Below are 10284 nucleotides of genomic sequence, written 5' to 3' on the forward strand. Positions count from 1 at the left end.
TGAGGATGAGTAGATAAAATTAAGAACCTGATCAAATGAGATACTGGGCCCCCTCAACTCCCCAGTAAAGTCAAGGGGAATTAAGGATGCTCAGCATCTTATAGAATTGGCCCAGAAATAGGATAAAGAGGCAGAATGAATGGGTTCAAACAGCTTTAAGTTAAACTGGTCCAGAATCCCTTCATCAAAGATTCAAGGAGATGAGAGCCCCTTTGGCAAATGCTCTAGCTGAGTGGCTCTCAACCTTTCCAGACTACTGTACCCCTTTCAGGAATCTGATTAGTCTTGCGTACCTCCAGGTTACACCTCACTTAAAAACTACTTGCTTACAAAATTAGACATAAAAATACAAAAGTGTCACAGCACACTATTACTGAAAAATTGCTTACTTTCTCATTTTTACCATATAATTATAAAATAAATCAATTGGAATATAAATATTGTACTGACATTTCAGTGTATAGTATGTAGCAGGGATGGCCAAACTTACTAACCTTCTGAGCCGAATACGACAATCTTCAAAAGACTGAGAGCAGGGATGTGCCTGCTGGGGCTCAGGACTTCAGACCTGTGGCGTAGTGGTTGGGCTAGGGGCTTCTGCCCTGCGGGATTGGGGGGTCTCAGGGCCTGTAGGGTGTGCCTGCCAGGGTCCCCAGCAGGTGCCTCCTGTGGGGCTGAAGCCCCGAGATCCTCCCCCCTTCTAGGCAGAAGTCCCTAGTCCCACCATCCCGTCACAGGTCAGAAGATCCAAGCTCCGCTCAAACAGTCTGGTTGGTGGAGAATGGGGTGGGGGGGGAGATTGTGGGGGGGCTCCGAGAGCAGTACTTTTACTGTGAAAGGGCTGCAGTTTAGTCACTCCTGGTATATAGAACAGTATAAACAAGTCATTGTCTATATGAAATTTTAGTTTGTACTGCCTTCACTAGTGCTTTTCATGTAGTCTGTAATAAAACTAGGCAAATATCTAGATCAGCTGATGTACCCCCTAGAAGACCTCTACGTACCCCCATGGGTACATGTACCCCTGGTTGAGAACCACTGCTCTAGTTGAGCAGGTTTCAATGTTTGGGGTGCCCTCAATCAGGGAGAGGATGGATGTGGCCTCACAGGATCAAATTCTGTCCTGACTTCAGTGGGATCTCACAGGGAGTAAGTCAGAAGAGAGTCTGTCCTTAGTTGCTGTGCTGGTACTTTTCTGAATGTCAGAGCCAAGAGCACTGCACATTGACAGTAGCATTACAAATGGTGGCACGGCAGTATTTCTGCTGATCTGAATTCTTGTTGGTTTATTTTCAGCAGCATCACAAACACTGCACACTGTGGAATATAGAGATATCACACCTGTTTTGGGGTGGCGGTTGTAGATGCTCGAAGTACAACAGGCCACTGGTGTTCACACTCAGTATAGTCTCACCCTTGGACTCTAGTTCTATCTGGAATGGATTTGCTGTGATATGAAGTTTGCGGTCCTCCCCGACACATGTCAGTACCAGAATACCTGCCTCCTTCTGGGCTATAGAGAGCCTGGCAAATTAAAAAAAAAAAAAAAAAAAGGATAGGTAATGGATTTCCATAGGTTTTAGATAATTGTAGATAAACAACAAATTAGACAAAAGATAATTTAAGAATAATTGTGTAACATAAGGCCAAATCTTGAAACTGCTATTGAAGCAAAACTCCAGTCTCTTAAATAACTGTGGGTTTTGAGTAAGCACTAAGGACTCCTGGATCTGGCCCACAGACTGAATGGTGCAATAGCTGGCTACAAAGATTCCTTCAACATTCTCAACAGTTTTTATTTTCTCAATACAAATAGACAACACATTAGGTCAAAATGATGCATACTAAGGTCTAGCCCACTTTCTGGCTGGCTCATATAGTTACAGGTTTCACATATGAGGCTATATCATCTTCCTCAATGTGTAACATTTATCCTCAGGCACAAATTCGCCTTCATAAGCCAATTGCTTTTTTTCTATTCCTATAAATTCCTGATATTCATCAGAGGGATCAGCACACGCTGTTGAGGGGGAAGGGGTATAAGCAATTAATAGACTATATCACCTTCCAGAGCTTACCTCTGAGTGGTAGGTTCTTTTATGAGAACATCAGGGACTTCATACCGTGATTTGAGAGGAGCTACCTCATTAATTTTAAGCCTGAAAATGTTGCCTTCTATTGCATAGATTTCCACTAGGAGAGGAACCTGGAAACAAACAAACAGGTAGAGTAGCAGCTAGTGCTACACTGTGATAAAGGCATCGATTTATATTTTAATTCAGAAATTCTGGATCTCATATCACCAGACTTTTATTTTCTGAAAAAAATCTGTCTGCCTTCTGATCCAGTACAGTTTAGTAGGCACAAAACTGCACACAAACAGTCACTATGCATTTGAATTTGTACCAGATAGGTCTATTTCACTGTTTTTAAGAAACAAATATTCTTAGTTTGTAAGTGAAACTGGACTGAATTTTTTACAAAAAGCCAAGCTGGAGGCTTTGTTTAGCTTTTTTCAGGAAATTGCCACCATTGTCTTGGTGCAACTCCACCAATACCAACAACCGCGAGAGCACTAGTGTAGACAAGGCTTGAGGCTCAGGCATTTTATTGCCGTGCTGTTGAGAACTGCTGTGAGCCAGGTTAGGTGGCACTGTGTTAAAAATGTCAATGCCCTATCTACAGTAGTACTCCCAATGGTGCTTACACCGGTGGCGCTGCACAGTGGGAAATTAAAAAAAAAAAAGGTTGTAGGTATTACCTACCTAGTAGGTCTATAATTGATCTTTGTAATCTTGGTAATTCAGAGGTATGTGAAGTGGAGTGGAAGCCACATAACTCTCTCTCACCCCAAATAACTCCTTATCCCCCCCCCCCCATGTGTAGTGTCTGCTACATGCAGGGACCTTGAAGATTTTCACAATGTCGTTGTCCCCCGCCCCGTTTTCCCCCCCTCTCTTCTAGGATGACACCTGGAATGTTGGCCATCAATCTGTTGTACCTGAGGAGGAATGTCATTGTCATTCCTTCGATCAGGCTGTAGGGATTCCTGTAAGGCTGTTCCTCACCCTAAGAGCTTAATATGCTCACTTCATAGACTAGACCCTTTATGCTCCTGTTAGTGTGAGAGGCTGAATTTGTCTGATCCTGGATCTTTTGTATAGGAAATCACTAGGACCACGAGATAGCGAATGTCTTTGCTCATTTATCTTCCTTTTTTGTGAAATTTTGGGAAGGAAAACTTTCAAGACAAAATGTTATAGGATGCAAAATTCTTTTTTTGAAAACAACAGGAGTTATCATTTTTGCTAAAGTTTTTCAGTTGGCATGCAATACAACACACAAAGGAAATCACCTTGCTCTCACTCAGACTTGAATTTGTTATTTTGGAATGGGGGAGAAAGCCCTAAATCTAAAAAACCTTTTTCAAGTAAAAAGATGTCTGTTTAGGTTTTTTGTATTGTCACCAAAATGAAAAAAAATATTTAATTTCTTTAAATAAGCCTCTCTTTATATTCATATAAATTATCTGTAAAAACAAGGACATCTTTGTGATGATAATATTTTGCATTATATCACAGAACTACCTGCATCGAAGGATCTCAAATGACTTTACAAATGTGGGCAAATATTATCAGTCTCATTTTAAAGAGAGCCAGTAGAGAAAGGACCCAGTTTTCCAATTTACAGTCTCTTCTTTTACCATTACCTCCCTTATTGTGTGAGATCTCACCTTATTCTCCTCATTAATTATTTGGAGTTTGACACTATCATTGCATAAAGTAACCGAATCCAACAATGCTTGATACAAGGACTTCCCAGAATGCAAAAGTTTCTGACGCCTGCAAAGACAGACAATTATTGTTGGCCTCTATAAATGTCATGGTTTACATGATGTTAGGGAATACTATATTAAATAGGAATTGTTTACTGAGGATAACTCTCTTGCATTTTTCATATACGTATTATGCAGTTCTCGGAGATGAAGGAATTCAAAGAATGCCATTACTTTTAATTGCATCTTTCCTTCACAAACTCTTAGTTGGCATCCTTCAGAAATCCAGTTATATTCACTACTTGCTATTTTTTCATTATGTTAAGACATTATTATTAATTATGTATAACACCTGGAAGCCCTGACCGGGACTAGGTTTCTGCTGTATCAGGTGCTGTACAAAGATAGAAAAAGACATGGTTCCTGTCCTGAAAAGTTTATAATATATCATGTGTATGAGTTACAAAAGAGAGTTTTTGAGTTCACAATCACTAAAAATATCAGTACAATTGTTTTTGCAATAATAGGGTTAACCCAAGTGCCCTGGCCAAATTCCAAGTTTGGCAATCATATTCTGCCTCCTTAACTTCCCCCTGCAGACAGTTTCAGATGGATAAAGTTTACTTCACTTCCTGTCACATTCCTGGTTTCAGATGTCATGGTAAATAGCTGCTGCATTTCATTGGTGGGTGAACCAATTCCCTTGTGTGTATGTAAGATTTATATGTATTTTGTATAGATTAGAATACGGTGGAGAAATATAGACTCATTTAAAAATGGTGTCTTTAAAAGCATGACCAAGAGGGGAACTAACATAAAAACTACAAATCAAGAAAAGCTATCCTGCTGTGCATAACTGGGCCTTTAGGATGGAATTCACTGCAGAAGAGAAACAAACATGTAAGGTTACAACCTTAGTCAGATGTATAATTGGCTAATTAGTACAACTAGAGGCAGTTACTTCTTTTCTCCACATAAAATCAGATAATAGTTGGAAAATGGATTCCAGGTAGATGCGGGAGAAGGGAAGGTTTATATTTGGAGTAATTTAATCAGAATAATAGGGCATGGAGTTCAGGTTTGATGTTAAACTAGGGCTATCGTTCAGGTTCAGCACCACTGAAATCCTCTGAGTTAGTCTTATAAAACTTTGGCCCCAAAGGGCAGAAATCTCAGGAGAACAACTGATCTCTGTGAGATTTCTGCCATTTTGGGACACAGAAGAACAATATCCAGAAAACAAGCCCCCTACAAGCTTATCCAAAGGTAAATAGCATAGGTGCTTGTTAAGATATAGAGATTCAAATTCAGACTTTTCTGGAATTTTGGGGGAGGATGAGATGATCCTGCATTTGAGATTTCAGTTTGACCCCATTTCTATTTAGAATATACTAATTATTTCCAAAAATGGTATTGCTCTTGAGTGGAAAGCTCTCCTTGAAAGTCGTATTCATTCTCAAACTTTGTGTATTCCTTGGTTGCTTTAAACTAAGGTAAGATTATGAACTGTAATTCATTTTTTGTTTTAACTTCAGTATTGTTGGCTTTAAAAAAACACCTCCCTTATTTAGAATCCTCGTTATAGATGTCCATGTAATATAATGAAATAAATCAATCGTGCCGAGTGTGAAAAATACACGTAGGTTGGAACCCACATCCTTACCTGTAGAAAGCAATGTGGTTGCAGTTCTTAAAGTTGCTTTTGTCCACAGCCTCATCTTGAACACTAAATAAAACGGAACATTTAAGAAGTCTGTTTTCTAAACACCTGTTAAATGATCAAATAATGACAGCACAAGAGCAGGGGGGATTAAAGAAAATGCTTACAGTTTACATAGCATTGAAATGCAAAGAGTATTGGAACTGAACCATTTTGAGCTTTCGTACTGAAATACATGAATTATTCTTATGGTTTTGAGTACTAAATGATTTCCATTTAAAACCTTGATATTTAGACACAAATCATTAAATCAGTGACTAAAAGAGCTGACTATTAGCACAAATAACTACTTGGGATCCTGCAGTTTGAGATGAGTTGTCCAACAGCAGTCTCAGTAACTCAGTTCATGGTCCACTTCTAGAGGTGGGAATAGAGAGGGAGAAACTCAGGAATGCCTTCTCTTGCCTCCCCAATAGCTGGCAGGGTGAGGACAGTGCTGGCTATGCCTGTTGAAGAGATGTAATAAATTCTACTGCTCAGCCATTGTGTTCTACCCCATTATCTCTCGAAGTAATTATTCTTCCCAAAGGCATAGTGGGTCTGATCCTAGTAGGTACTGAGCACATGCAACTCTCATCCACAGATGATCAAGCCTTTCAAGAACAGGCTGAAAGTTTCCAGACAGCACAACTTGGGTTGTGTGAGTCAGCCCTCTGAAGTATCATAGCTGAGCCCAAAGAATTCAGAAAAATAGATGCTAGTAATTAAGTACTGTGCTTTAATTAATGGCTAATTAATAACTAAATACCTACGTTATCCAAGAGAAAATAAGGCCAGAAGTTCTTACGATTCTAAAAACAGAAGTGTCTTACATCTTCCAACAGATTTTGATCTCACTTTTTGTCAATATCTAATAACTGTATAAAACATACATCCAACAAATTCAGATAGTTTTCTGAAAAATGTCAGCTCAATGCATAGCAGTGGTCAAAAAGACGAACAGAATCCTAGGAAATATTAGGAAAGGGATAGAAAATAAGACAGAAAATATCATAATGACAGTATATGAATACATGGTATGCCCACACCTTGAATATTGTGTCCAGTTTGGTTGCCTCATCTCATAAAGGATATAGTGGAACAGGAAAAGATTCAGAAAGGGCAACAAAGATGATCAAGGGTATGGAAAGGCTTCCACACAAGGAGAAACTAAAAGATTAGGGTTACTTAGCTCAAAAAAGAGACAGTTAAGGGGGAATATGGCAGTGGTCTATGAATAGATTGGAAAAAAGTAGAGAGTTATTTTCCTTCTCCACAGTATAAAAATCAGGGGTCACCTGACAAAAAGAGTAGGCAGTAGGTTTAATACAAATAAGAGGAAGTATTTTTTCATGCAATGCACAATTAACCTGTGGAACTCATTGCCATATGATGTTGTGATGGCCAAAAGTATAACTGGGTTCAAAAAAGAATTAGATTAATTCAAGGAGGATAGCTCCATAAATGGCTATTAACCAAGATGGCCAGGGATGTAACCACATACTTGAGATGAGCCTAAACCTCTGACTGCTAGAAGCTGGGAGGGGAAAACAGGGATGAATCACTTCAGCTGCCCTGTTCTGTACACTCCCATGGAAACTCGAATACTAGCCACTGCTAGAGACAGGATACTGGGCTAAATGGGCCATTGTCTGACTCAGGATGGCTGTGCTTATACATGCAACATACAAAATTGCAGATAAATGCAATCTATGCAACTATGGCCTGATTACAAAGAATATTATAGTCAATTCATGGATTCATACATTGTAAATCAGAGGGGACCATTATGATCAAGTCTGACCTACTACATAATATAGGCCAGAGAACTACACATGATTCCTGAATCAAGACCTAACTGCTGGTTGAAATAAACAAATACAATGGCAAATGTATTAATTAATCTGTATCATTACAGAGAGAGTTGGCAGTGACCCTTGTATTTAGGCTGCTTAAAATTTTTCATTATAAAACATTCTTTTGACCTTTTTTTGAGAAGTCTGAACACTTCCATTTTTTTGCAGTAGTCTTTGGATTTCCACAGGGAGAGAAACCTCAGGGTGGAGAAGTGCTTTTTCTTTGTCTCATTATGATGGGGTATACCAACCCCCTACTGGCCCAGCAGGAGTTAACCACTCACTGGGGGCTCAGAGGCCATGCCTCCTCACCCTTGCTGAGCATGCTCCAGCTGGAAGCAGGGTATAAAAGAAACCAGCTCAGCTCCGTATGGGCTGACTGAGCAGGAGAGTGGATGCAGGCTGTGAGCGCCTGCCAGGGCCCCAGACTGCAGAGGCTGAGTCCACTGCAGGACCCCAATCAATGGGAGACAGAGGGAGACAGGTGACTGCTGCCCCTGGGGAAACTGTTGGAGCTGGATTCAAGGGTAGGAAGTGGCCCAAGCAATGTGTTTGTTGAGGGAATCTGAAATCAGGACTACTGGTTCTACAAGGCCCTGGATCAAGACCTGGCAGAGTAGGGTGGGCCTGGGTCCCAAGTCCATTGGGAGGCAGAGCACTTAGGAACTGGAACATCTAAGTCCCCTTTGATAGTCTAGCCCTTAGTTCTTTAGCTCAAGTGGTGGAAGTCTATACTGATTTGTTCTGGTTCAAACCCTGATGGCAATGCATGAGGGAAAGATTCTTCCAGCTTGTAAGGGTTCCTCCATCTTGGGTCTGGGTACTCCCTTCCAGCAGTGTGTGGGGGAGTCAGTAGGTCAGCTGCATGTTGTCGGGAGGCCTGACTTGTGGTCCCAGCACTGCCCACTCTGTATTTCCAATCTCCAATGGAGGACCCAGCACTCAGCCTGTCAGCTGGTAGCCCGGGCCCCTGGATGGAATACTCACCAAAAGTCTAGCACTCCGGCCTCCTGAGTGCAGGCTGAGTATGGCCCATGATCTATGGCCCACAGCCTCCGCTGGGGCAAGCACCAAGATGTTTGCTTGCTCAAGCCCAGAATCTATAATCCTCTGCCTCCTGGTGGAGGAAATCAACAACAGGGGCAGGACTCCTGAGGTGAGGATGCAGCAAGCCTCCTGTGGGGGCCAGCAATGGGGGGTAGGGAGACTTTGTGCATCCTGATCTGCCAGGTCCCAGCCCAGTGTCCTAGCTGTGGCAGGTGATCCTATTATGATGTCAGCAAGGGAACATAAAATCGCTGCCCCATGTCCTGACAACACAACTGTACCCAGGTCTGGTTTCCCTGAGCTACTTCCTACACATTTCTGCTGACGCTGCTCTGTCGCCGCCAGACTCTGGCTCACAGCCCTTCCTCTGGTATCTCCCCAGTGTCTTCCATCTCCTGGGACTGTAGGGTGCCAGTCTACTGTGTGGCTGGTCCTGGACCTTACTGAGGGTTCAGCACTCTAGTAAGGACATCTGCCTGCAACTGAGCTGCAGGGCCCTACATTTCTATTCTTCCTGCCTCGCCGCTGCACTTCTTGTAAGAGAGGTGGGGTTGGGTTAGCTGTGCCCACCAGGGAGAATGTAAGGCAGTGGTTCTCAAACTTTTGTATTGGTGACCCCTTTCACATAGCAAGCCTCTGAGTATGACTCCCCCACATATAAATTAAATACACGATTTTTTATATTAAACACTATTATAAATGCTGGCGGCATTGGGAGTGGAGGATGATAGCTTGTGACCCCCCATGGAATAACCTCGTGACCCCCTGAGGGTCAAGACCCCCACTTTGAGAACCCCTGATGTAAGGGTTCCTCCCTTTCGGGACTAGAGGGAGGCCAGTCTGTCTCACTGCACAGCTGCACATCACAAAATCTGTTTTTACCTTTTTCCTATTAAAAAAAAAACAACCTAGGAAATTACATATAAAATACCTATGTTAAAAGAACGTTATTTAGGTTGCAAAGTCGTCAAGCACTCAAAAGTTTGGACAACAACCCAACTCTTAAAATTAACCACCTAGTGATGCACATGCCTAAACCCAGTAACTGCACAACCCTATTGCTGTCACCCTTGACCTTTTCCACCCCATCCACTTCTCATTCTTTGTAATGTGACGAAATGTGGTATCATATAAAATTAGATTGTAAACTACTGGGGCAAGGGCTGTACCATTCTATGTGTCAATTCCATGGAAGTGGACCATTTTGGTTAACAAACCTACTTGATACATATTCAATATATTTAGACATCAACATGGAAAAATGTAGGCTTTTACAAATCTGAGTGTCAAGTTCTTTCTCATTGCATTGTTTTCTAATAATGTTTGCCTGCTATTTTCAGTGCCTTCTCAATATTATTCTGTAAATATTTGACCCATAATGTTTCTTATTGTATGTTAAAGAAACAATGTCCTCAAATGATGACAGCTGTTAAGTTTGCAAAGTAAAATTGAAGATGAGGAAGGGCTATGCCTGAAGAAAAAGTGCCTTTCTCTCCCCTTCCTCCCAGCCAAGCACTCTCCTGTCAGCTCAGATCTGTACGTAGCAACTGCACAATTATTTGTGTTTTACCTGCTTTCTTCTTCCTTAGCTGGTTCCATTAAACTCAGTATTTTGTGAACTACAGTGCTCTGACCTGATCTACGTCTGCCGGTAAACGTCTCCTCACCTTCACTACTGATCCTGCAGTACCAATGACAGAGGGAAGCCTTCAGCCAATGACAGCCTTTGACTGCACCTTCTCTGAAAGGATTCTGGGAAATTGAGTTCTTCTTTAGTCAGTAGTTCGTCTGAATGTCAATTTGCGTGTAAAGAATAACTGCAAATGACAATATGGCGTGACATGTTTATTAGTGTGGTGCCCAAAGAATTGGTATCAAGGTGGGGATGGAGAAGGTATTTAAAAAAC

The 10284-nt window shown here is 41.5% G+C and overlaps 1 protein-coding gene across 2 annotated transcripts in view; it reads right to left on the reverse strand.

The window, feature by feature from the left end:
- GANC (glucosidase alpha, neutral C) overlaps positions 1–10062 on the reverse strand; it is a 53797-nt gene extending 43735 nt beyond the window's left edge. For both annotated transcript variants that reach the window (XM_073348622.1, XM_073348624.1), the window contains exons 1-5: positions 9948–10062; positions 5439–5501; positions 3734–3842; positions 2079–2206; positions 1342–1524 (exon numbers count right to left, since the gene is read on the reverse strand). In XM_073348622.1, coding sequence (XP_073204723.1) covers positions 1342–1524; positions 2079–2206; positions 3734–3842; positions 5439–5501; positions 9948–9976 — 512 coding nt within the window. In that variant the 5' untranslated portion in view covers positions 9977–10062. The remainder of the gene's footprint in view (positions 1–1341; positions 1525–2078; positions 2207–3733; positions 3843–5438; positions 5502–9947) is intronic.
- Positions 10063–10284: the final 222 nt, after the last annotated feature.

This window comes from Lepidochelys kempii, chromosome 6 (genome assembly GCF_965140265.1).
Source record: "Lepidochelys kempii isolate rLepKem1 chromosome 6, rLepKem1.hap2, whole genome shotgun sequence".
Taxonomy (NCBI): domain Eukaryota; kingdom Metazoa; phylum Chordata; order Testudines; family Cheloniidae; genus Lepidochelys; species Lepidochelys kempii.